General features: G+C 48.3%; 1 protein-coding gene across 1 annotated transcript in view; it reads left to right on the forward strand.

Moving 5' to 3' along the window:
- The first annotated feature begins 702 nt into the window (after positions 1 to 702).
- The window catches only part of LOC140428856 (uncharacterized), a 176,601-nt gene continuing 150,023 nt past the window's right edge, over positions 703 to 27,280 (forward strand). Inside the window, exon 1 of the mRNA XM_072515510.1 lies at positions 703 to 1,049. Coding sequence (XP_072371611.1) covers positions 703 to 1,049 — 347 coding nt within the window. The remainder of the gene's footprint in view (positions 1,050 to 27,280) is intronic.

The raw sequence follows: 27,280 nt of genomic DNA on the forward strand, positions 1-27,280 counted from the left end.
ACTATTTAAACACCCAGACCCAGCCTCGCATGGCACTGAACATAGTGGAGAAGAGATCTGAAGAAGAGTATGCAATGTATCAGTTTAATGCAGTCCAATTGAATAAGGCAGCTCCGATTGAAAGTGCCTTGAGGGTAAATGGTAGACCCATTAAAGTGGAAGTTGACACTGGGGCTTCGGTGGCCATAGTGGGCAAGCAGGCTTTCCAAAACTTTCCAATATCTTTGTGTAGAAATGCAGTCTTTAAACCTAAAGAGTACTACAGCCAAGCTCTCAACATATACCGGGGAAATTTTGAAGATCCCAGTGGCCTTTGGTTGTCATGGAAGAACAAAGACCCAATCTGTTGGGAAGAGACTAGTTACAGAAGATGCCCACAGTAGTTAGCACTCCTGCCTCACAGCACCAGGGTCTCGGGTTCGATCCTGACCTTGAGAGACTGTGTGGAGTTTGCACTTTCTCCCCGTGTCTGTATGGGTTTCCTCTGGGTGCTCCGGTTTCCACCCACAGTCCAAAGATGTGCAGCTTTGGTGGATTGGCCATGCTAAATTGCCCCTTCGTGTCCAAAAGTTTAAGTGGAGTTACTGGTTTAGCGGCGATAGGGTGGTGGTCTGACCCTAGGGAGAGTGCTCTTTCAGAGGGTTAGTGCAGACTTGATGGGCCGAATGGCCTCCGACCGCACTCTAGGAATTCTATGATTCTATGAACTGCCTGGAAATCTTCAAGATATCTAATGGCATCTTCCAAGATGCCTTAAGGAGGTATGAAGACGTCTTCCACAAGGAATTGGGCCCTATTAAGGGTATAAAAGCCAAGATACATGTCAATCTGGATTTGACGCCCAAGTTCTTCAGAGACAGACCAATGCTATACGCGCTGCATCAGAAAGCTGAAGCAGAGCCAAAGAGATTGGAAGAGCTGGACATAAACAAGCCAGTCCAGTTTTCAGAGTGGGTGTCACCAATAGTTCCTGCCCTTAAACCTGATCGTTTGATAAGGATAATGGAGGATCATGAACTGAGCATAAATCAGGCTGCCGAGGTCAATCGGTATCTGATCCCCTGATCCTCTATGCTGAGATGTTGGAGGGGCTCACCTATTCAAAATTGGACCCCAGTCACGCCTATCTACAACTAGAGTTGGATGAACAGTCCCGAAAGTTTGCTACAATCAATACCCACAAAGGCCTCTTCCAGTATACCAGACTGCTGTTCGGCATTGCTTCAGCCTGCCAACGCACCTTCCAGCGCATGATGCAAAATATCCTCCGGGGAATTCCCCAGGTGATGGTTTACCTTGATGGTGTGCGAGTCACTGCCACAACACCGGAAGAACATGTGGCCAGCCTAGGCTTCGTGATGTAGGGGTCAGCCTAAAATGGGAAAAATGTACTTTTCGGGCCTCAGAAGTGACATAGCTATCATTTTGTGTGGATGTGACAGGGTTGCACCCCTTGGAAGTAAAGGTCAAGTCCATACGAGAGGTTCCTGCACCCAAAAATATCAGTGAGCTTAAGTCCTTCTTTGGTCTGGTCAATTATTATGGAAGTTTTATTTCGAATTTAGACACAACATTGGCCTCATTATTAAGGAATAATCAGCGGTGGCAATGGAGAGACCCATAAGAGGAAGTCTTTGGAGTTGTGAATCAAGCATTACAGTCTTCAAACCTCTTGGTGCATTTTGACCCGGGATAACCCATCGTACTGATATGTGACTCATCCCCTTATGCTATATGGGCAGTTTTATCCCACAAAATGGGAGATAGTTCTGAATCATCGCATTTGCCTCAAAGACCCTTTCCGAAGCAGAACAAAAGCAGATTGAGAAGGAGAGCTTCGCGGTTATATTCAATGTGAAGAAATTCCACCAGTGTGTGTGTGTGGTCAAAGGTTCGACATAGTGACTGACCATTAGCCATTACTGGACCTCCTAAGGGAAGATAAGCCCATGCGGCCCATTGCCTCGGCGAGGGTGCAGCGCTGGGTCTTGATGTTGGTGACTTACAACTATGCTTTCCAGCACTGGCCTGGGACACAAATTGCAAATATAGATGCATTAAGTCGCCTGCCCCTACCCAAGAGTATTCTGCCACCACCTGTGCCGCAGGAGATCATTCTAGCATTAAATTTCCTAGACACTCTGCCAGTGTCTGTGGGGCATAGCCGCAATTGGACACAAAGAGACCCTATCCTTTGAAAGGTAAAATTAATTGTACAATATGGCTGGTGTAACGAAATGGGATTTCATAGATTTCATAGAATTTCCGGTGCAGAAGGAGGTCATATGGCCCATCGAGACTGCACCAGCCTTTAGAAAGATAGGCCTCCACCCTATCCCCAAAACCCAGCAACCCCACCTAATCTTTTTGGGACACTAAGGGCAGTTTAGCATGGTCAATCCACCTAACCTGCACATCTTTGGACTGTGGGAGGAAACCGGAGCACCCGGAGGAAACCCACGCAGACACGGGGAGAACGTGCAAACTCCACATAGACAGTCATCAAGGCCGGAATTGAACCCGGGTCCCTGGCGCTGTGAGGCAGTAGTGCTCGCCACTGTGCCACCGTGATCCCTCTACTAAAGGGAAAAGTTTCTTTCTATCTACCCTATCTGTATACCTCATAATTGTGTACACCTCGGTGAGGTCCCCCCTCAGCCTTCTCTGCTCTAAGGAAAACAACCTCAGCCCTTCCAGCCTCTCTTAATGACTGAAACACTCCAGCTCATGCGGCATCTTGGTGAATCTCCTCTGCACCCTTTCTAGTGCAATTACATAAAAGAACAAAGAACAAAGAAATGTACAGCACAGGAACAGGCCCTTCGGCCCTCCAAGCCTGTGCCGACCATGCTGCCCGACTAAACTACAATCTTCTACACTTCCTGGGTCCGTATCCCTCTATTCCCATCCTATTCATGTATTTGTCAAGATGCCCCTTAAATGTCACTATCGTCCCTGCTTCCACCACCTCCTCCGGTAGCGAGTTCCAGGCACCCACTACCCTTTGCGTAAAAAACTTGCCTCGTACATCTACTCTAAACCTTGCCCCTCTCACCTTAAACCTATGCCCTCTAGTAATTGACCCCTCTACCCTGGGGAAAAGCCTCTGACTATCCACTCTGTCTATGCCCCTCATAATTTTGTAGACATCTACCAGGTCTCCCCTCAACCTCCTTCGTTCCAGTGAGAACAAACCGAGTTTATTCAACCGCTCCTCATAGCTAATGCCCTCCATACCAGGCAACATTCTGGTAAATCTCTTCTGCACCCTCTCTAAAGCCTCCACATCCTTCTGGTAGTGTGGCGACCAGAATTGAACACTATACTCCAAGTGTGGCCTAACTAAGATTCTATACAGCTGCAACATGACTTGCCAATTCTTATACTCAATGCCCCGGCCAATGGAGGCAAGCATGCCGTATGCCTTCTTGACTACCTTCTCCACCTGTGTTGCCCCTTTCAATGACCTGTGGACCTGTACTCCTAGATCTCTTTGACTTTCAATACTCTTGAGGGTTCTACCATTCACTGTATATTCCCTACCTGCATTAGACCTTCCAAAATGCATTACCTCACATTTGTCCGGATTAAACTCCATCTGCCATCTCTCCGCCCAAGTCTCCAAACAATCTAAATCCTGCTGTATCCTCTGACAGTCCTCATCGATATACGCAATTCCACCAACCTTTGTGTCGTCTGCAAACTTACTAATCAGACCAGTTACATTTTCCTCCAAATCATTTATATATACTACAAACAGCAAAGGTCCCAGCACTGATCCCTGTGGAACACCACTGGTCACAGCCCTCCAATTAGAAAAGCATCCTTCCATTGCTACTCTCTGCCTTCTATGACCTAGCCAGTTCTGTATCCACCTTGCCAGCTCACCCCTGATCCCGTGTGACTTCACCTTTTGTACTAGTCTACCATGAGGGACCTTGTCAAAGGCCTTACTGAAGTCCATATAGACAACATCCACTGCCCTACCTGCATCAATCATCTTAGTGACCTCCTCGAAAAACTCTATCAAGTTAGTGAGACACGACCTTCCCTTCACAAAACCGTGCTGCCTCTCACTAATACGTCCATTTGTTTCCAAATGGGAGTAGATCCTGTCTCGAAGAATTCTCTCCAGTAATTTCCCTACCACTGAAGTAAGGCTCACCGGCCTGTAGTTCCCGGGATTATCCTTGATACCCTTCTTAAACAGAGGAACATCCTTGCTATAATGTGGCGAACACAACTGCACACAGTACTCTAGCTGTGGCCTGACGAGCATTTTATAAGCTCCATCATAACCTCCCTGCTGTTATATTCTGGGCCTTGGCTAATAAAGGCAAGCATCCCATTTGTTTTCTTAACCACCTTATTTACCTGTTATGCTGCCTTCAGGGATCTTTGGACATACAGCCCAAGGTCCTGCTGGTCCTCTGTACTTCCTAGCATTCTATTGTTCTTTGCATATTCCCTTGTCTTGTTAGTCCTCCCAAAATGCGTCACCTCACACCTTACATTGTTAAATTCCATTTGCCACTGTTCTGCCACCTGACCAGCCTGTCTATATCACCCTGTAATCTCAGGGTCTCCTCCTCACTATTTACCACACACCAATTTTTATGTCATCTGCGAACTTACAGATCATAGCCCCCACATTCACATCTAGATTATTAATGTGCATTACAAACAGCAAATGACCCAGCACTGATCTCTGTGGTAGGCTTCCAATCACAGAAACAACCTTCAGCCGTTACCCTCTGTCTGCTGCCACTAAGCCAATAATTATCGAACTAAGTATATTTGTGGGGTCGGCTAGCTCAGTTGGCCGGTTTGTGATGTGGAGCAATGCCAGCAGCACGGGTTCAATTCCTGTCCCCGTACCGGTTGAGGGAGGAACCTGCCTTCTCAACCTTGCCCCTTGCCTGGGGTGTAGTAACCCTCAGTTTAAATCACCACCAGTCAATTCTCTCTTAAAGGGGGAGCAGACTATCCTTGTGGACTAATTTTCTTTTTGAAAAATAAATTTAGAATACCCAATTCATTTTTCCAATTAAGGGGCAATTTAGCATAGCAAATCCACCTACCCTGCACATCTTTTGGGTTGTGGGGGTGAAACCCACGCAAACATGGGGAGAATGTGCAAACTTCACACAGACAGTGACCCAGAGCCAGGATTGAACCTGGGTCCTCGGTGCCGTTAGGCCGCAGTGCTAACCACTGTACCACCGTACTGCCCTCTTGTGGACTAATTATAGCAAGGAAGAAAGAGCTGGCATTTATATTACCCCTTTTACTCTCTCAGGACATCCCTAAATGTGTCAGAATGAATGAAGTATTTTTGAAATGTAGTTCTTCTGTAACGTAGCTAAACTTGCATAGCAAGGCCCACAAACAGATGTGTGCTAAATTACCAAACAAGTAGGAAGAAAGGAGAGAAGCAATATATAATATCGGGTATAATTTGGAAGAGAGTGCATGAGTGGAGGGATCTCGGCGGGGGGCGGGGGGCGGGGGGGGGGGGTGCAGTACATTTACGCACATCATTAAAGGTGATGAGACAGGTTGAGAGTGGGTTAGTAAAACCGACCAGATCTCGAGCTTTATAAAAGCAAGGAAGTTATGGTATGTATATTTGGCCTGATTTGGCCTCTACTGGAGTAGTGTGGCCAGTTCTGGGTATCACATTTGAAGTAGGAAGTGAAGACATTAGAGAGAGTGCGGAATAGGTTCACAAGACTCTTCACAAAGAACATCAGTTACATAGGTTGGAGAAACTGGGGCTAGTCTTCTTGGAGAAGCAAATGTTGAAAGGAGATTTAATAGAGATACAAAATCGCAAGGGTCTGTACGGGGTAGAGACGGAAAAATTGTTCCCATTAGTGGGAGGACCGAGAATAAGTGAACACTGGGCGGAATTCTCCCATTCCCCTGCCGGCGGGTTCAATGGCGGGCAGGGTGAGGCAGGGGAGAATTATGCAGGAATCTAAAAATCGGTTTTGTGAAGGTATAAATTTCCTGAGGGATCTTCAACTGGTGCCTGCCATGGCGGATCAGGAAACCCATTGATGGCTGATGAGAAACTGATTTGCATTCCGTTCATGGGATGCAGATGAGAGTCCGACTGGATCTTCCACCCCCCCACTCCCGACACTTCACGACCCCAGTACATCTCTCTTCCTGCGCACCCCACTCCCAAGCATCTTTATCCTGTCCAGCCCTACCCTGTACACCTCTCTCCCTGTATACCTCTCTCCCTGTACACCTCTCTCCCTGTACACCTCACTCCCTGTACACCTCTCTCCCTGTACACCTCTCTCCCTGTACACCTCTCTCCCTGTACACCTCTCTCCCTGTACACCTCTCTCCCTGTACATCCCTCTCCCAAGCATCTTTATCCTGTCCATCCCTACCCTGTACACCTCTCTCCCTGTACACCTCTCTCCCTGTACACCTCTCTCCCTGTACACCTCTCTCCCTGTACATCTCTCTCCCTGTACATCTCTCTCCCTGTCCATCTCTCTCCCTGTCCATCTCTCTTCCTGTACACCTCACTCCCTGTACATCTCTCTCCCTGTACACCTCTCTCCCTGTACACCTCTCTCCCTGTACACCTCTCTCCCAGGCATCTTTATCCTGTCCATCCCTACCCTGTACACCTCTCTCCCTGTACACCTCTCTCCCTGTACATCTCTCTCCCTGTCCATCTCTCTCCCTGTCCATCTCTCTTCCTGTACACCTCACTCTCTGTACATCTCTCTCCCTGTACACCTCTCTCCCTGTACACCTCTCTCCCTGTACACCTCTCTCCCTGTACATCTCTCTCCCTGTACACCTCTCTCCCAGGCATCTTTATCCTGTCCATCCCTACCCTGTACACCTCTCTCCCTGTACACCTCTCTCCCTGTACATCTCTCTCCCTGTCCATCTCTCTCCCTGTCCATCTCTCTTCCTGTACACCTCACTCCCTGTACACCTCTCTCCCTGTACACCTCTCTCCCTGTACACCTCTCTCCCTGTACATCTCTCTCCCTGTACACCTCTCTCCCAGGCATCTTTATCCTGTCCATCCCTACCCTGTACACCTCTCTCCCTGTACACCTCTCTCCCTGTACACCTCTCTCCCTGTACATCTCTCTCCCTGTACACCTCTCTCCCAGGCATCTTTATCCTGTCCATCCCTACCCTGTACACCTCTTTCCCTGTACACCCGCTGCTCCCACCCCAGAATGTTGCTGGCACCATGAACTGTGATGTTCTTCCACTGCTGTCAATCACATCCAGCCCATCTTCCATTCTGATTCTATCCACACACACGCTCTTTGCCAAATGTTGCCAAGAGGGAAATGGTATACCAACTGTAGTAAAGAGCAACCTATTCAGATGGTGAAATGGTTAAATACACAACTGGACTCTGGCCTAAACCCATTTCCATTTTACTGCTCAGTTTTCTGAATCTAGGCAAATATGTACGACACACGTACAAATTAAAGATACATCTTTATTTTAAAAATGTATTTGAAACAACTTATTGACCTCTCCTAAGGTTAATAGTTGCACAAGTAAGTAGTACAACTCTCATCACTCCCACCAGCTGCAATAATCAAAACCCAACTTTGGGGAGTACAATGTACTGAATCCAGAGGTGGCAGCATTGGAGCTGAGTTGCATTCATGATCAATATAGCCTTAATTTTTAGTCCTTGCGCACCCCAACCCACTCATCATTGGGGGTTCAAATGTAATCTTTTAATTTTCTGAGGTGGAACAACCATAGACGACACAAGAACAGGATGTGGTGATTTTAAGCGTTTCGCAGTCCAACACCTTACACAGGAAACAAGGTTGATGTAGCGTGGGTCAGTCCTCCCCTTGAGCTCTCCAGATATGAATGTAAATTTATGAATGCCAGCATTGCTTAAATATAACAAGTATACCATGTTTTCAATTGTACAGTCTGTTTGAAAACGTACTGCTGATTTCATGAAAGCAATATTTGACTTTATGAAGATTGATTTTATTCATATAAGACTGTGTGTGTGTGTACAGACATCAAGTCTGTAGGATGCTCCCCAATCCTTTCCCAGTACACCTGGGATACTCTGTGGCTGACCTTCTAAACCATTCCCGACTTCTCCATAGTGAAGTATTGGAAGGACTGGTGTGGTTTTTTTTCTGAGCACCCCTCGTCTGACTCAATTTTCTACGTATTAGTGGCTCAGATTGTCCAGCAGTACCAAAAATACCTGCGTTCAGTCTGTGTTGATCTCTATGCTTTTGAATATTCTCAGCCGTTCAGATCAGATTCACAATGTGATATCGTCAACTTCAGCCATTGTTGCCCGCTGATATATTACTCCTTGCAGTGGAGGTCCTCACGTCAGCCACTGGTTGTATTAACATGGACTTTTGCACTCCTAACTGATGTCAGAATCTCTCGTGGATGTTGCTCCTGATTCCGTTGACCATGAATCCAGCATGGAGCTATTTCACTATATTTTGCAAGAAGGTAAGTGACTTATTTATTTGAATATGCCCACTCACACGACATTCTCCATCTGAGAATTAGATCGATAATTTCAAAGTTTTTGAATGCATTTAGCACGGCGTGTCGATATGCTGCATGCATTGCATAGAAAATATGAACTCTTGCCGGTCCCTGGAAAAATTGGCATATAATCATCAGGATCAAGCAGCCTGAAAAGGTGATTTACCCAATCTGATTCCGTAAATATTTTAAAGAGGGAGTTGGACGAATTATTAAGAATGAGGAACTTATGAGGGTTACTGGCAGAAAGTGGAGGGGTGGGAATGAGCACAGCTGCTCTTTCAAGCAACCAGAAATGGCAGTCTGGCATCCCTTTGTGCTCCAAGTTTCTATGACTCTCTTGATGGGGCAAGAGATCTGTCGGCTCATGGGAAAGTGATTGGTGTTAGGAAAACTAAAGTAGTTTTAAAGGATTTCTATTTGTATTGGTAGACATTGAAAATAAGTTTTAGTGTGTTTGATTTAATGTTTCTGTATCTGGAACGGTAAAACCTATAGTTAGATTCATGCTGGACCAAGATGTTTGTATGTGTGGGGTTGGTTAAGCTCTAACTGTGTTTCTATTGGCTTAGAGAGGGCTAATGCATGCAGAATAAATAGGCCGGCAGAGATATGCAGGAATTGCTTAGCAACTGGAGACCCTTGTGAGGTAAAAAGGCTTTGGTTTAGATTTAGCTGGAAGTATTGCAATTGGAGACAGGACATCAGGGAGTGAACATCTCTCAAATCTGCAAGAAGACAGACAGCACAGAATAACAGTCTTTATTAGTGTCACAAGTAGGCTTACATTAACATTGCAATGAAGTAACTGTGAAAGTCCCCTAGTCGCCACACTCCGGCGCCTGTTCGGGTACACTGAGGGCTCAGGGCCTGTTACATGGCCTGTAAAGTTCAGTATCACCCTTAAAGGGGCCACGCTCCCATATTCTCCCCCCTTAAGTTCCTTTACAGATCAATTAAATACAAAAAGGGAAGCGCTTCTATTTACCGTTTTATACAAATAAAGAGAGTTACAATAAGGGAGCTCAAAATAAAGTTTATAAGGTAAACCTATCAGGTGACTTCCTAACTCTTGCTGAAGTCTCAACTTGGCAACAGGTTCTTCCAGACTGGAGGTATCTGATCTACAGCAAGGGCAGGCAAATTGGTAGGATCCAAAATAGTGGCAACTCTTTCTGAGGCCCCTGATGATTCCCCTTGTGAAAATCTCGGTTCTAACACCACCGACTTAGCAAATGATATACTGGTAGCTATTCGGAATAAGGTAAATGAGTTGATGGCGCAAATCATCATGAATGACTATGATTTAGTGGCCATTACTGAAACATGGTTAAAGGATGGTCACGACTGGGAGTTAAATATCCGAGGGTATCAAACTATTCGGAAGGACAGAGTGGATGGTAAGGGAGGTGGTGTAGCTCTGTTATTTAAGGATGACAACCGGGCAACAGTAAGGGATGACATCGGTGCTATGGAGGATAAGGTTGAATCCATTTGGGTGGAAATCAGGAATAGTAAGGCGAAAAAGTCACTGATAGGAGTAGTCTATAGGCCACCAAATAGTAACATTATGGTGGGGCAGGCAATAAACAAAGAAATAACTGATGCATGTAGAAATGGTACAGCAGTTATCATGGGGGATTTTAATCTACATGTCGATTGGTTTAACCAGGTCGGTCAAGGCACCCTTGAGGAGGAGTTTGTAGAATGTATCCGCGATAGTTTCCTAGAACAGTATGTAATGGAACCTACGAGGGAACAAGCGGTACTAGATCTGGTCCTGTGTAATGAGACAGGATTGATTCAGGATCTCATAGTTAGGGATCCTCTCGGAAGGAGCGATCACAATATGGTGGAATTTAAAATACAGATGGAGGGTGAGAAGGTAAAATCAAGCACTAGTGTTTTGTGCTTAAACAAAGGAGATTACAATGGGATGAGAGAAGAACTAGCTAAGGTAGACTGGGAGCAAAGACTTTATGGTGAAACAGTTGAGGACCAGTGGAGAACCTTCCAAGTGATTTTTCACAGTGCTCAGCAAAGGTTTATATCAACAAAAAGGAAGGACGGTAAAAAGAGGGAAAATCGACCGTGGATAGCTAAGGAAATAAGGGAGAGTATCAAGTTGAAGGAAAAATCATACAAAGTAGCAAAGATCAGTGGGAGACTAGAGGACTGGGAAATCTTTAGGGGGCAACAGAAAGCTACTAAAAAAGCTATAAAGAAGAGTAAGATAGATTATGAGAGTAAACTTGCTCAGAATATAAAAACAGATAATAAAAGTTTCTACAAATATATAAAACAAAAAAGAGTGGCTAAGGTAAATATTGGTCCTTTAGAGGATGAGAAGGGAGATTTAATAATGGGAGATGAGGAAATGGCTGAGGAACTGAACAGGTTTTTTGGGTCGGTCTTCACAGTGGAAGACACAAATAACATGCCAGTGTCTGATGGAAATGAAGCTATGACAGTTGAGGACCTTGAGAGGATTGTTATCACCAAGGAGGTAGTGATGGGCAAGCTAATGGGGCTAAAGATAGACAAGTCTCCTGGACCTGATAGAATGCATCCCAGAGTGCTAAAAGAGATAGCTAGGGAAATTGCAAATGCACTAGTGATAATTTACCAAAATTCACTAGACTCTGGGGTGGTCCCAGCGGATTGGAAATTAGCAAACGTGACACCACTGTTTAAAAAAGGAGGTAGGCAGAAAGCGGGTAATTATAGGCCAGTGAGCTTAACTTCGGTAGTAGGGAAGATGCTGGAATCTATCATCAAGGACGAAATAGCGAGGCATCTGGATGGAAATTGTCCCATTGGGCAGATGCAGCATGGGTTCATAAAGGGCAGGTCGTGCCTAACTAATTTAGTGGAATTTTTGAGGACATTAACAGTGCGGTAGATAACGGGGAGCCAATGGATGTGATATATCTGGATTTCCAGAAAGCCTTTGACAAGATGCCACTCAAAAGGTTGCTGCATAAGATAAAGATGCATGGCATTAAGGGTAAAGTAGTAGCATGGATAGAGGATTGGTTAATTAATAGAAAGCAAAGAGTGGGGATTAATGGGTGTTTCTCTGGTTGTCAATCAGTAGCTAGTGGTGTCCCTCAGGGATCAGTGTTGGGCCCACAACTGTTCACAATTTACATAGATGATTTGGAGTTGGGGACCAAGGACAATGTGTCTAAGTTTGCAGACGACACTAAGATAAGTGGTAAAGCAAAAAATGCAGAGGATACTGGAAGTCTGCAGAGGGATTTGGATAGGCTAAGTGAATGGGCTAGGGTCTGGCAGATGGAATACAATGTTGACAAATGTGAGGTTATCCATTTTGGTAGGAATAAAGCAAAAGGGATTATTATTTAAATGATAAAATATTAAAACATGCTGCTGTGCAGAGAGACCTGGGTGTGCGAGTGCATGAGTCGCAAAAAGTTTGTTTACAGGTGCAACAGGTGATTAAGAAGGCAAATGGACATTGATCTACTTTCGCAGCTCTGTTCACCGCACCTTATAATCACCGTAAATTCAGACTGCGATCAGCTCCAACACTGGGACAATCTGTACTGCCCATTCTGAAAACTTTACTGGAGTAATTACACTAAAAAGTGGAGGTGGCGTTGAAGGATCTGGAAGACCTGGGGCACAAGGCATCGGGCTGGCACAGAAATATTTCGATGTTGATCCTGGCACTACATAGATGTTACTCCTTTGATGCACACTAACCCTCTCTGGAAGACTCTGTGGTATTTCCAAAGAAGCTTCTGAACAAGCCCGTCGGTGATGCTGAATATTTCAAACCAATTCAATGTGATTTTCTTCAGCCAATCATGCCCCATGAGTCTTGGCATCGATCAATGGCAGCTGGGCTGACTGCTGTTGGTACGATACCGGTATAGATGCCGTCCTCAGTATCTTCAGTGCCTCTTCAGTATAGGTGGTTAAGGTGGCCGATGTACTGCTGAAGTTCACAGGCTGCAGCCTTTCCTACAGATACTTACATAAGCATTTTCTTACCCACTATTGTAGCATCCGCCTCTGTGTGAGCCTTCATTTCAAGTAGATGGCTGTTGACAACAAGGACAATCTCAATGGGGGGTGTTTTACTTAATCTTACTATGTTAAGCTTCCATACTTCTGATTTTTCTTCAGGGTCTTCCTCAAGCTTGCTCACTGGACGCACTATCGTTTTTTGGGGGGAACTTGTAGTAGACTGTCTGACTCTGCATTTAGCTCATAGATGACCTTATTACATCTGAAACAGCTGAAATCTTTATACTTGCATCTGTCTTGGGAATACTCTCCTGCACAACGTTAACTAGCCTTTAACCCTTGTGACTGCCGGTCCCTTTTCTTCTTTTCTGGCTCCGCTGCTCCCTCGCTTCGGGAACCTCCCCGTCCATAAATGGTTCACCTCGTTATGCACGCTTTGTAATTCAAAAGCACTCTGTTCAGCACTTTAAGTCAATTGAGCCAACTCAACCGCTTTGTCCAAGGATATCTTGGTTTCTGCCATCAACTTCTTCTGGATATTTAAGATGTTATCCCAAAGGCAAACCGATCACGCAGCACGTCACTAAGAGAAGTACCAAATTCACAACGTTCCGACATTTGTCAAAGTCTGGCTACAAAAGCGGAAACTGTTTCTCCAGGATCTCTATGGCAACATAATAATGGAGGGTTGAGGATCATAATGGTCCCTCACTATTTGCACCAATTGATCAAAGGGCTTGGAGTCCAGAGCCTCTGGAGATGTTAAGCTTCGCACAAGGTTATATGTTTGTGGGCTGCACACTGTAAGTAATATTACTTTCTGTTTGTCTTCTTCCGTGATTTAATTGGCAGTGTAAAGTAACGAAATCTTTTGACATATTGGCCCCAACTTTCAACCTCCAGATCAAACGGATCAATTTTCCCAAATAGTGCCATAGCTATTTGACTGCTGATGATCTTTTTCCTTTTCAGGGCTCTGAGAGCCCACTTTTCCCCCTTCCCCCGAGTTTCCTTTGACTGGCTTGATTTTTCTCGTCGCCAATGTTGTTGCACGAGGCCAGTGACGAGGCAGTGATTAATCGCAAGTGATTTATTCAACTGAGAAGAACTATGTACATCGTACAGTCCAATTACTTCACAGGTCTTGTTCTCATGACTCCCATGCTAACTCTGACTAAATCCAAATAGCCAGATCCATGCCTAAACACCTAATGTAAAGTACTCCATCCCCATGGGCTCAGGGTCTGTCATATGGCCTGTGAAATATCGCCCCATAAAGGGGCCACGCTGTCACACTTGCCTTGAGGAAAACTGTGGATGAACAATAAACATTGCCTTACGTATCATCCAATTCTCAGCAGCAAGTCAAAAGAACACAATTGAATAAGACATGTGTTTACGTCATCCAATTTCTGAAATTTGTTTGCCGTTGACACAAAGGCACGATGGCACAGTGGTTAACGCTGCTACCTCACAGCGCCAGGGACTCGGGATCAGTTCCAGCCTTCGGTGACTGTCTGTGTGGAGTTTGCATGTTCTCAAGTCTGCGTGGGTTTCCTCCCACAGTCCAAAGATGTACAGGTTAGGCGAATTGGCCACGCTAAATTTCCCCTCAATGTCCAAAGGTAGAAGGGGTTACGAGGATAGGATGGGGGAGTGTGCCTATGGGATTCTATGATTCTGTAATATTATGTAGTTACATAGGCGTCCAGCAGTGGAAGCCTAATCTGTTGGTGATTTTCTGGCATTAATGGGTAAAGTTCTGCTTCAATATATCTGCATTCAGGACATAAGAAAATGCAAGAATATACATATTGAATTCAAACCAAGTTCTGCATGCGTGATTGTTACGAAGGATTCTTCAGGTTTAATGTGTACAAGCTGCTGTTGTTACTGTCGTGTTGGGTGTTCCGATGCACAAATGATCCAACACGGCTGTAGATGGTACAACTCTGTTTTATTGTCTTAAACAATAACAACTACTAACTGCTGGCTGAGGTTCGTGCTTCACCAGCTAATCTGTGGACCCAGCCCTATCACTATCTTGGTGAGGCACTCAGCACATGGTCTATGTCTGGGTGGCACGCTGTGAGCTCTGTGTTCTGAGCTATCTCCTGGTAGAATGAGCGGGAACTGTGGTGTTCCCTGTTTTATAGTGCATGTGCTCTCACTGGTGATTGGCTGCGATGTTGTGTGTGTGTTGGTTGGTCCAACTACCTGTCCATCAGTGTGTGTGTGATTGCACCATGATATGCTGATGTGGATATCATGACATTCCCCCCTTTTCACAAGGATATGTGCCTACATGCTAATAAATAGAAGTGTGTACTGAGTGCATCTGAGTATGTGTGTGCAATATTTACAACATGTACATGAGGCTAAACTATATACAGAGGAAGGTGTCAGGTGCAACAGAACAACGAGGTTGTACCACTAACAAAACAAATGCAATCAGCAAACGACGAGAGAGAACTTCTGGAACGACAAGAAAGAAACACGTTAACAGTACTGTAAAACAATTCAGTGAGTCCAATGTGCTAACAGGCTCATAAGTCAAGTCTATCAGGTGGGCGACGAATTCGGGTTGACCGCCTCAAGGGTGGGTCAGGATCCACCAGCTGAGGAATGGGCCTGGCCATGGGCGAGAGAGGAATAGGCAGAGTGGCAGGAAGCTCAATGAAGTCGACATCAGGGACAACAGGAGGGCGTGGCACCGGTGCATGATCACGTAGCGAGCGCGGAACCAGACGAAGGGCCCGCCGATTACGTCGGCGAATGGAGCCATCAGGCATGCGAATCAGGAACGGGCGGGGAGCCACGCGGCAGAGAACCTCGGTGGTTGCCGACCAGCCACCCTCCGGTAGGTGTATGCGGACGTTGTCTCCAGGCGCCAGGGCAGGGAGATCAGTTGCCCGAGCGTCATGTGCCACCTTCTGCTGAGCACACTGTTGTTGCATCCTTCGCAGTACTGGAGCATGGTCGGGTTCAGGAACATGAATGGACGGCACAGTGGTCCTGAGGGTGCGACCCATCAACAGCTGGGCTGGCGAGAGGCCCGTGGACAGTGGGGCCGAGCGATAGGCCAGCAGGGCTAAACAGAAGTCAGATCCGGCATCAGCAGCCTTGCAGAGGAGCCGCTTCACAATGTGGACGCCCTTTTCTGCCTTGCCATTCGACTGAGGATGCAAGGGACTGGACGTCACGTGTGTGAAGTTGATTGAAGTGGCAAAGGAAGACTATTCTTGGCTCGCTAAGCAAGGCCCGTTGTCAGACATGACGGTGAGCGGAATTCCATGGCGAGCAAAGGTTTCTTTGCATGCCCGAATGACAGCTGGCGATGTCATGTCGTGCAGGCGTATGGCCTCTGGATAATTTGAGAAATAGTCAATCAGAATAATGTAGTCCCTGCCGAGCACATGAAAGAGGTCCACGCCCACCTTCGCCCAGGGGGACGTGACCAACTCATGGGGCTGAAGGGTCTCAGGGGGTTGCGCCGGCTGAAACCTTTGGCAGGTGGGGCAGTTGAGCACCATGTTGGCGATGTCGTTGCTGATGCCCGGCCAGTACACAGCCTCTCGGGCCCTTCGCCTGCACTTTTCAACTCCGAGATAGCCTTCGTGCAGTTGTTCGAGGACAAGCCGGTGCATGCTGTGTGGGATCACGATCCGGTCCAACTTCAAGAGGACACCATCAATGACGGCCAAGTTGTCCCGGACATTGTAGAATTGTGGGTACTGCCCCTTGAGCCACCCTACCGTCATGTGGCGCATTACACGCTGTAGAAGAGGGTCAGCTGCAGTCTCACGGTGAATGTGGGCCAGACGTGCGTCAGTGGCCGGCAGATTGGTCGATGTGAAGGCTACCTGTGTGCCGACCTGACAAACGAACCCCTCCAAGACGGGCGGTGTGTTGACCGCCCTGGACAGAGCATCTGCGATGATGAGGTCCTTCCCCGGGGTGTAGACAAGTTGGATGTCGTACCTCTGGAGCTTGAGCAGAATGCGCTGGAGGCAAGGGGTCATATCCTTGAGGTCCTTCTGAATGATGCCGACCAGGGGGCGATGGTCGGTCTCCACAGTGAACTGCGGAAGACCATATACATAATCGTGAATTTTGTCGATGCCGGTCAACAGGTCTAGGCACTCCCTTTGAATCAGCGCATAGCGCTGTTCTGTGGGGGTCATGGCCCGCGACGCATAGGTGACCGGGGCCCATGATGTGGTGTCGTCCCGTTGCAGGAGTACCGCCCCAATGCCGGACTGGCTGGCATCAGTCGAGATCTTTGTGTCCCGTGTGGTATCAAAAAACGCCAGTACCGGGGCGGTGGTGAGCTTGACCCTGAGCTCCTCCCATTCACTCTGGTGAACGGGCAGCCACTGGAAATCCATTGTCTTTTTGACCAGGTGGCGAAGAGCCGTCGTGTGTGAAGCAAGGTTAGGAATGAACTTCCTCAGGAAGTTGATCATCCCGAGAAAGCGCAGCACTGCCTTCTTGTCTGACGGCTGCTGCATGGCTGCGATGGCTGCCATTTTGTCGGCATCCAGCCGCACCCCTGACCGGGTGATGTGGTGCCCCCAAAAACTTTAGCTCAGTCTGGCCAAAAGAGCACTTGGCTCGGTTGAGGCGAAGGCCCTGATCACATTCGTGCAAAGACACGCTGGGGACGACTGATGTGCTCCTGTGGTGTGGTGGACCAGATGATAACGTCGTCTACATAGACGCGTACCCCTTCGATACCCTCCATTATCTGTTCCATAATGCGATGGAACACCTCGGAGGCCGAGATGATGCCGAACGGCATCCTATTGTAGCAGTATCTGCCAAATGGAGTGTTGAAAGTGCACAGCTTCCTGCTAGACTGATCCAGCTGAATCTGCCAAAAACCCTTTGAGGCATCAAGCTTGGTGAATATTTTTGCCCAAGCCATTTCGCTCGTGATTTCTTCTCGTTTGGGTATGGGGTAGTGTTCCCTCATCATGTTATTATTCAAATCTTTTGGGTCGATACAGATCCGGAGCTCGCTGGAGGGCTTCTTGACGCACACCATAGAGCTGACCCATGGCGTTGGCTACGTGACCTGGGAAAGCACTCCTTGGTCCTGCAGCTGCTGCTTGAGGCCGTCCTTGAGTGGTGCTGGGACTCTACGAGGTGCGTGAATGACCGGGGTGGCGTCCAGTTTGAGCCGTATTCTGTAAGTGTAGGGCAGTGTGCCCATGCCCTCGAAAACCTCCTGGTTGTGCGCGAGGAGTGAGTGGAGCTGCGCCCTGAAGTCTGCATCCGGGAAATCGGACGTGCCTTCTGGAGACAGAGTGTGTACCCCCTGAACGAGGTGGAGGACCTTGCACACCTGTGCGCCTAACAGAGAGTCCTTCGAGGATCCAGCTATTTCAAAAGACAGTGTGGCTTTATGTGAGTTGTGTGTAACCTCGAGCTGGCAGGACCCCGTGGCCGGGATGACGTTTCCATTGTAGTCAACCAGCTGACAGTGGGATGGCAGAATCAGTGGTTTAACCTTCAAGGTCTGGAAGGCTGACCATGTGAGGAGATTGGCGGAGGCACCAGTGTCCACGCGAAATGTGATCTGTGATCGGTTGACCGTTAGGGTGGCACACCACTCATCGTCCAGATCAATGCTGTGCACTGGCAGCGGCTGGTGGTTCCAACTTGGGGACATCCGGTTCTTGTGGATTACCGCAACACGGAAGGGTTCCCTGTCTTCGGTATCGCTGGTCTGCATACTATCTGGATATGACTCAGTGTAGGGGGGCTGAATAGCCCACACGTCCCTGTGAGGCTGGCGGAATTGTTGAGAGTTGACAGGTTGAGCTGCTCGACAGCAGGCAGCGTAGTGGCCCATCCTGCCACAGCGGAGGCATTGTCGCGCTTTGGCCGGACATTGCCGCTTTAAGTGGGCGGAGCCACAGTTGCCGCACGTCGTGATGTCATGAGTTCGTTGCGCCACCGCGCATGCGCGGTGCGGTCTTGCGTAGAGCGCGCCTGCGCATCGCGTCCCTCTGCGTCAACGTCCCCTCTTTTGGTGCGTACAAGGCCTCGGAAAGCACGCGGGAGGCCTCGGAAAGCACGCGAAATGGCCGCCCTCGTCCGGGCCATGGGCCGGGAGGAACTCGATCGACTGGACCTGCTCCGCCTCGTAGGACCCCTGCTGTGCCGTTTCGGCCGCCTGGATTTGGGAGTGCCGGCTGGTCGCGTTCTCGTGGAGGACGCAGGTCTCGATGGCAGTTGCTAGGGTGAGTCGCTTAACTTTGAGGAGCTGCTGGTGCAGGGTGTCCGAGATAACCCCAAAAACTATCTGATCCCATATCATGGAGTCGGAGGTGGCCTCATAGCCGCAGGACTGCGCGAGGATACGGAGGTGTGTCAAGTAAGATTGAAAAGGCTCATCCTTACCCTGCAGGCGCTGCTGGAATAGATACCTCTCGAAGCTCTCATTAACTTCCACGCTGAAGTGTTCCTCGAATTTTAGAAGCACCGTCTTGTATTTTGTCTTGTCCTCGCCTTCCGTGAATGCCAGGGAGTTGTAGATGTGGATGGCGTGTTGCCCCGCCGTGGAGAGGAGGAGGGTGATCTTCCTGGTGTCCGATGCATTCTCCCTGTCTGTGGCTTCTAAGAAGAGCTGGAAGCGCTGTTTAAATAGCTTCCAGTTTACGCCGAGATTGCCAGCGATTCGGCGCGGCTGCGGCGGGCTGATGTTGTCCATGGAGCAGGATGGCGGATTTCTGAAAGGGCGCAGGTAGGTCTCCCAGTCGCTGGTTAGCTTCCACTACTGGTATCATGTCGTGTTGGGTGTTCCGATGCACAAATGATCCAACACGGCTGTAGATGGTACAACTCTGTTTTATTGTCTTAAACAATAACAACTACTAACTGCTGGCTGAGGTTCATGCTTCACCAGCTATACTGTGGACCCAGCCCTATCACTATCTTAGTGAGGCACTCAGCACATGGTCTATGTTTGTGTGGCACGCTGTGAGCTCTGTGCTCTGAGCTATCTCCTGGTAGAATGAGTGGGAACTGTGGTGTTCCCTGTTTTATAGTGCGTGTGCTCTGACTGGTGATTGGCTGCGATGTTATGTGCGCGCTGCTTGGTCCAACTGCCTGTCCATCAGTGTGTGTGTGTGATTGCACCATGATATGCTGATGTGGATATCATGACAGTTACTTATCAGCTCAAACAGAATCAGTTTGCTGAACATTCTTAAAGACGACACTCTTGTAATGACAGCTGTGTTATTGCTATATTGAAACAAATATTACGGCCTGGAGTTCCTGCTCAATTTCAATGTATTTCACTCAACATTAGCTTAACCTGCACAACAGATTGCAGAATTTTAAGCACAAATTACCTTCAGCACAACTTGAGTTTCTGTGATCTTTTACATTTGTTTTTAAAATGTTGCGACAGAAGCAGGCTACGTCAACAGGATGAATTAATAATAATTGAGAGTTTCTGCTGATTGTATTCACTTGGAAGCCTTATCAGGGTGGCTCTAAATATTAAGCTGCAATTGGGTGCAAGGGCACTATTAGGTGCATTTTGAATGGTGGTTTAGTAATTTACGAAGGAACTGACTATTATACCCCCACCTAACTGGAAAATGGGTTATATTTCTATTGAAAGTCATGCTCAGTCATTTGAAATTGAGTTACTCACGGGTGGTGAATTAATATTGGCCTGTAACTTTCGGTTAGTGGTGGGAAACCACGAGACACTGATTCTAAAAGGGGAAAATGTGCACTTACCTGCGCTCGGATATTGCGACGAACCTTCCGCTCCGTGCAGCAGCCTCGGGCTTCCAGCGGGACTGTCTGCGCAGGCTCCAGCGTGGCACAGGAGGAGTGCAATTCGGGTTCAATTCCGGCCATGGGTGACTGTGTGGAGTTTGTGCATCGTCCCCGTGTCTGCGTGGGTTTCGTCCGGGTGCTCTGGCCACATCCAAAGATGTGCAGGTTAGGTGGATTGGCCAGGCTAAGATGCCACTTAGAGTCCAGGAATCATAGAATTTACAGTGCAGAAGGAGACCATTCGGCCCATCGAGTCTGCAACGGCTCTTGGAAAGAGCACCCCACTTAGGCCCACACCTCTTACCCTTTCTCCCCTTCCCCCACTCTACATCTGTCACAGTTTGCCCTCTGATGTTAGTTTCTCTGCTGTTTGTCCTTTCACACCTTTTGTTCTCTCTGGGGACTGCCATTATCACTCTTTCCCCTTGGTTTCTGTGGCCATTAGCACCCCGTTTCCCTGGGTATCTGTGGCTATGACTCATCTTTCATTCTCACGCCACAGTATAAATATTTCCCACTTTCTTTGTCTTTCAGCTTGACAAAGGGTCATCTGGGCTCAAAACATTAGCTCTTTTCTCTCCCTACAGATGCTGCCAGGCCTGCTGAGATTTTCCAGCATTTTCTCTTTGGTTTCAGATTCCAGCATTCGCAGTAAATTGCTTTTAGCCAGTCACCTTGACCCCCCCCCCCCCCCCCCCCCACCAACTGTCCTCCCAACCCGTCCCGACCACATCCCAGACCTGACTACCCCCAACCTGATTCCTCATTTACCCACCTGTCTTATTTTTATGCTGCATAATGACCAATGTCATTACTGTAAACTAACTTTGTTAAGAACAGAATGTAAATACAAATTGCAGGTTGGTTACAGTTTACATTTAGATGTGCTATTTGAACTTCGACCCCTAGGTCAGGTGACCCCATACTGTAGTCCACTATCACAATGTTACGACATGTTAGAGATAACTAGGCTGTGAGTGCAGCCTACTCAAGTACACATAGGGAGAGACCTCCCGGCTGGTCACGCTGGCGGGATCTTCCTGTCCTGACAAAGGCCCACCCGCCATGGGTTTCCCGGTGGTGTGGGGTGGATTCAAAGGGAAATCCCACTGACAGCAACGGGACCAGAAGATCCTGCTACCCGGCAACGGCAAACCTCTTCCCGAGAAACACACCCCAGGGAGGCCGGGGACCCTCTCCCAAAGCCTATTATTGAATCTTTTGCCCTCTTTTTACATCTGTCTGTTTTGTCTTTTCTTCATCTCTGTGTTTTCTTTGCAATTCTTCTTTGAAGCGTGCGCCACTGGTGCTCCATTTTGTAAGAGGACAGCTCCCAGGCTTTTGAAGCATCCACTGATATCTTGACTGTCTGACTGACATCGTAATACTTTAACACTGATGTCTGGGTCAGTGTTCTCTTTCGACTGGTTATCGCTTTTAATGCCATTCCACATCATTTTATGGACGCTATCTCAGAGGTGCTGTCAGTTCCGACATGTGTGGAATGAATTTCCTAAGGCAGGTCACCACGGCCAAAAACCTCTCCCAGTCTTTCCAACATTCTGGGGTGGCATGTTCACGACTGCTTCAATTTTACTCTGGTCTGGCTTCAGTCCCTCACTTGTCAGCACATGTCCCAAGTACTTGATTTCATGTAGACCTATTTTGCACTTTTCCTTCTTCAACTTTAAGTCCCTTTCTCCAGCTCTTATCAGCACCTGCTCAGACTGTGGACAAGTGCTTCTCATGTGACTCCCCAGATCAGCACATCAATCTTGATGATGTATTCCTCCTTTAGACAACCAATTCCCTTGAACACATCTTTGTACTCATCAGGGTGTCATCAGAGGTGACAATAGTTATTCTCTTGATTAGCTTCAGATTTTCACAAGCTTTGATTCCAAGAATGAGCACTGCGTCTATTTCACCACTCTAAGCGGAATGCTTGAGACACCTTTTTATAGTTCACTTCAAGTGTGCATTGGCTTTCTCCAGCAATTTCTTCACCTGATTAAGTGGACTGCTTCACTTTGCTTTTAGTTTGCTCTTTTCCTTTATGTATCTTACGTTACAGGCTTATGGGAATGACATTTGCTTGTGCATTTGTGTCAAACTTGGAATTTGCCATCATGTTGCCAATTTTTAAACCAACATTCACCTTCTTTCGAATTTGCTGTTACTGCACTAATGGAAAGTTCAGATTCTGTGTCTGCGTCATCATCTGCAATTGTGTGCACTTTCTTCGATTTACACATCTTTGCAAAATGATTTAGTTTATCGCAGTTCTTACACTGTTTTCCGTAAGCTTTGCAACCACATGGTAAATGCCTGATCTGCACCAACTGCAATGAAATGTTTTTGTAACAGTTATATTCTTTTTACCTTCAGGCTGTGTATTTGTTTCCCCGCCCAGCACTGTTTCTGTTCAGCTGCATCTAACTGCTTGACAGTGTACGGCGCAACCTCTTCCATCATTCGTTTAATCTGCCATATTGTTGCGCCTGCTGCTCTGCAGATATTGACTGCTTTCTGCTGCGTCAGGACCACTCCTCTCCAAAGCTATTCTCTCAAAGAATCATTTACGAACCCGCAAATATTCTGGAATTGGTGATTCTTCAAGCTGTCCAAATTCACACACATTAGCTCATTTTCTGAACTCAGTTATGTGCTGACTAATGTCTCCACTGCCTTCCGTGCACGTAAACAATTTCTCTCTTTCAGAGGTGATACAATCACTGCTTTAAAACTCACCTGTGCGGTACACCTGCTGGCTCCGGCAGAGATAGCAACTGTAAATTCCTAGAAAGGAAAAATCACATCAGCTGGGTTTAAGCGCCCTCAGAACTTTGATCTGCTAGGCTTTCATTCATATCAATATGAAACTGATTTTAATAGGCTTTTGTTGACAGCTTGCTCATCCAGTTGTCTGGAATGTTTAATCTAATTTTCCTTCATGCATGAGTGGATTTCAAGTACTCTGCTGTGAGATTAACCACAATGTTTATAAACATCTAGCTATGGTTGACATCTCTTGGACCACATCAAAGCCAGTTAAGTGCTCTCACTTCTCCCTCTTTTCTGAAGAAACCAGGTGAGTTTTAAAGCAATTACTTTTTTCACTGTCTCTGTATAGACTGCTCTCCAGCTTTCAGGCAAGGGTCTCTGTAATGGGGGCTTCCAGGCAGTGGTCTCTCTTATGGGGTGGGGTTTCTTGTGTGCGTTTATCTTAAGGGGTTATTTCTTGTGGGGATCTCTCTATTGGGGGGGGGGGAGGTCTGGTCGGGGTGAGGCAGGCATTGTGGTAGGGAGGGTGGCCCTCAATGGGCTTTAGGCATGATGTAACCACCGTGTTGTGCCTGGCATGGATCTGGGCATGCTGAGTAATTAGCAGGAAAGTGAGCAGGAACCAGTTTGCAATTTAACTGGCCTACTCCTGATGGAGAGTTCCGGATCCGTCAAAAATGGCGAGCATATAATTAAACCCCATTTGTATTCATTTCAATCTCATTAACAAGATTGAAGTTGAATGCAGCGTCCTCCTGAGAATTAACTGACTCCCCAGCGAGAAATCATATAGGCGTCGTTTAGTGCTTCTTTTCAAAAGAAGTGAAGCTGGCGCAATAGTAGCTATGCGGAAGTGAGGAGGTGAGTAGCAGGCAGCTCAAGGGCACCGGAGCTGCTGCCCCACTGCTCGGCGGGAAGGGGGGAGGGCCTCGTGGTTGGGGGTGGGACCCTTCAGTGCTTGGTCGGCGTGCTGAAGTTTTCCAGGTCGGGGGTCGAGGTCTTTTCAGCTGTGAGACCCTCAAGCCTTAAATATTGTGGGGATCCATGACAGGGTCAACCACAGCTTCAACCTGTCTGACCTACCAAATATTTCCAGGACAGAGCCCTCCGTTTGGCTCTATGCTGACAGTCACTTTAACTCCCTTTGACTGTGAGCAGCCTCTAGCTTCACAGCTGAAGGCTATTTCAACTGAGGAATTGGCCTTATTAGTTATGAGAGCACTTCATGCTCTTCAACTTTCAAGTGGTTTCTCACGGGCACATGTGCCAGAGGGTGATTAGTGTATGACATTTCAATCAAACTTTGAAGCCTGAACAGTGTGCCTGAACTTTAGGAGTATCAGAACCATAGAGGCAGCAGCCAACAATCAAACACTAAAGAGCTGGGCTTCAGCACTGGGGATCTTCTCGCTACCAAAGGGTAAGTTCGTGGAGCAAGGGAAGGCACCTGAGCACGGTCTCCCTAATGTTCCTGGGAGAGCTCTCAGGGGAAGGGGCTCCTGATGTGGCCCATCATCACCAGGCAGGAGAGTGATGATAACCCGCTGTGAGGGAAGCTCTGGTGCCCCTCAGTTTATGCCAAACGTCTCTCTTTCTGCTGACCGCGCGCTCACACCCATCGTCTGAATGGCGTCTCCATTGGGGGCTTTTGATCTTGGACCCTTGTGCCCATGGGGCAGGGTGTATGGACTGCAACACAGGGTGGAGGTGCAGGCATGCCTGCTGTGATGTTTACTGTGACAGAGGCTGCACATGTATGATGTGTGACATGTTATAGTACTGAATATCTGACATTTCCATTCCCTCTAGCTACAGATGGTGACATTCTCCCTCCCACCACCGACCCCCCCCCCCCCCCCCTCTACCCCTTGCCCACTCCGTGCTCCTCGCTCTTCTTGATCTTACATGATCAACTGCTATGGCTCGGTGTGTCCCCAGGCTGCACATCAAAGGTGGAGGCAGTCTGCTGCTTTCCACACCCTGTAGTCTAGGATGCCTTTGTCGGACGTCCTCTTGAGGGCCTGGAGCCAGAGGGGCCCGGCTGACTTACCGGTGCCATAGGCATCACTGTGCTACCCTGTTCTGCCCGCTGCCCTTGAGAAGCGCCGCTGTCAGGAGTGGGGATTTGTAAGAACGTGAGACCATCGCCGTCTCCTTGGTGGCAGGCCCTGGGTTGGTCTCCAGCAATTCCTCCTCCCTAATGGTACCCAGAGGGCCCTAGGGGAATCCATGGGATGAAGGGGCAGCTGGAGTGAGCTTCACAGCCTCGGAGTCATCTGGTGCTGTCAGTCTTGGTGAATCCCCATTGGCTGCAACATGGTGTCGACGTCCTCAGCGATGGTCCTCAATGACTGGGCCACGCTCTGGAGTGCCTGGCAATGTCCACCTGCGACTGGAACATGTCCCTCAGTGACTGAGATATGACATCAAGGTCCTCGTCCTTGGTCGTCACAGATTGAGCCATGCCTTGGGCAACCCACTCAAGGCACGGACGTCATGCTCCAGGCCTTGCACTGCAATTGCCACCCTAGTAGTGTTGGCATGGGTGCCATGCATTGTCGGCATCACCTCCTGCCCTCATAGACTTTATGACTTCTTCAATTGGCGTGGCACTCACTGGGTTGTTGCTGACATCCTCTCCTGAATATCATTGCTGTGTCCTATCATCTGAATCAGCTCTGGGAGAACCTTGTCCAGAGGGGGGAAGGGGTGGGAGAGGTGTGTGGCAATGACTCCGGGTGATCCGGCCTCATCAGATGGACAATGGACATCAGGGGCGAAATTCTCCGGAAACGGCGCGATGTCCGCCGACTGGCGCCCAAAACGGCGCAAATCAGACGGGCATCGCGCCGCCCCAAAGGTGCGGAATGCTCCGCATCTTTGGGGGCCGAGCCCCAACATTGAGGGGCTAGGTCGGCGCCGGACGAATTTCCGCCCCGCCAGCTGGCGGAAAAGGCCTTTGGTGCCCTGCCAGCTGGCGCGGAAATGACATCTCCGGGCGACGCATGCGCAGGAGTGTCAGCGGCCGCTGACGGAATTCCCGCGCATGCGCAGTGGAGGGAGTCTCTTCCGCCTCCGCCATGGTGGAGACCGTGGCGGAGGCGGAAGGGAAAGAGTGCCCCCACGGCACAGGCCCGCCCGCGGATCGGTGGGCCCCGATCGCGGGCCAGGCCACCGTGGGGGCACCCCCCAGGGCCAGATCGCCCCGCGCCCCCCCTCCCAGGACCCCAGAGCCCGCCCGCGCCGCCTTGTCCCGCCGGTAAGGTAGGTGGTTTAATCCACGCCGGCGGGACAGGCATTTTAGCGCCGGGACTTCGGCCCATCTGGACCGGAGAATCGAGCGGGGGGGGGCCCGCCAACCGGCACGGCGTGATTCCCGCCCCCGCTGAATATCCGGTGCCGGAGACTTCGGCAACCGGCGGGGGCGGGATTCACGCCAGCCCCCGGCGATTCTCCGACCCGGCGGGGGATCGGAGAATCTCGCCCGTGGTCAGTGAGAGAGAAGGATCATTTTGTTTGACATAAACAACTTATGTTATTCTCTAAGTCTGAATAAAGATTGTCGACTTCCAGTTAACACAAATACTTTATTCAATGGGTTTGTTCTGTTTCCAGAGCTTAACTAGATATAATGCAGTCAAGAGGTATGACCAGTGAAGCTAAGGTAAACTGCCTATGCTGAGCTGTCTCTGTGTGCCGCTGCTCACTAGCCCTGTGCTTCTAAAAGAGGCGGATCCTGCCTTGGGCTCGAATCTTTATACCCGTCTCTGATGCTGCCCTCTAGTGATGCTGTGGCTGTTACATCTGTGCTGCAGTCCCTGGTGTATGTGCAGATGTATGTATAGATGTACAGATCACTATGTTTTCTAGACTGGCCGCAAGAAAACTGTACAGAACAAGTGGTGAGAATAAGCAAATCTGCACACTGCGAAAATGATAAAGTAATACAGAAACAATTAACTGTGTTATGAGTCCATCGTGAGAAATGTTCATATTCGTCTTGTGGGTGTGTTGAAATGTCGTTACAAATCTATCGGTCGGGTGCCTTACGGCTTCTGCTAGAGCGTCTTAGCGGTGGTAGTAGGGATGCTGGTTTGATGTCATCAAGAGTACTGTCTGGCATTGTGTGGCGAGGAACGTCCTGTGAACATATGGA

The sequence above is a fragment of the Scyliorhinus torazame genome, chromosome 8, assembly GCF_047496885.1.
Source record: "Scyliorhinus torazame isolate Kashiwa2021f chromosome 8, sScyTor2.1, whole genome shotgun sequence".
In the NCBI taxonomy this organism is placed as follows: Eukaryota; Metazoa; Chordata; class Chondrichthyes; order Carcharhiniformes; family Scyliorhinidae; genus Scyliorhinus; species Scyliorhinus torazame.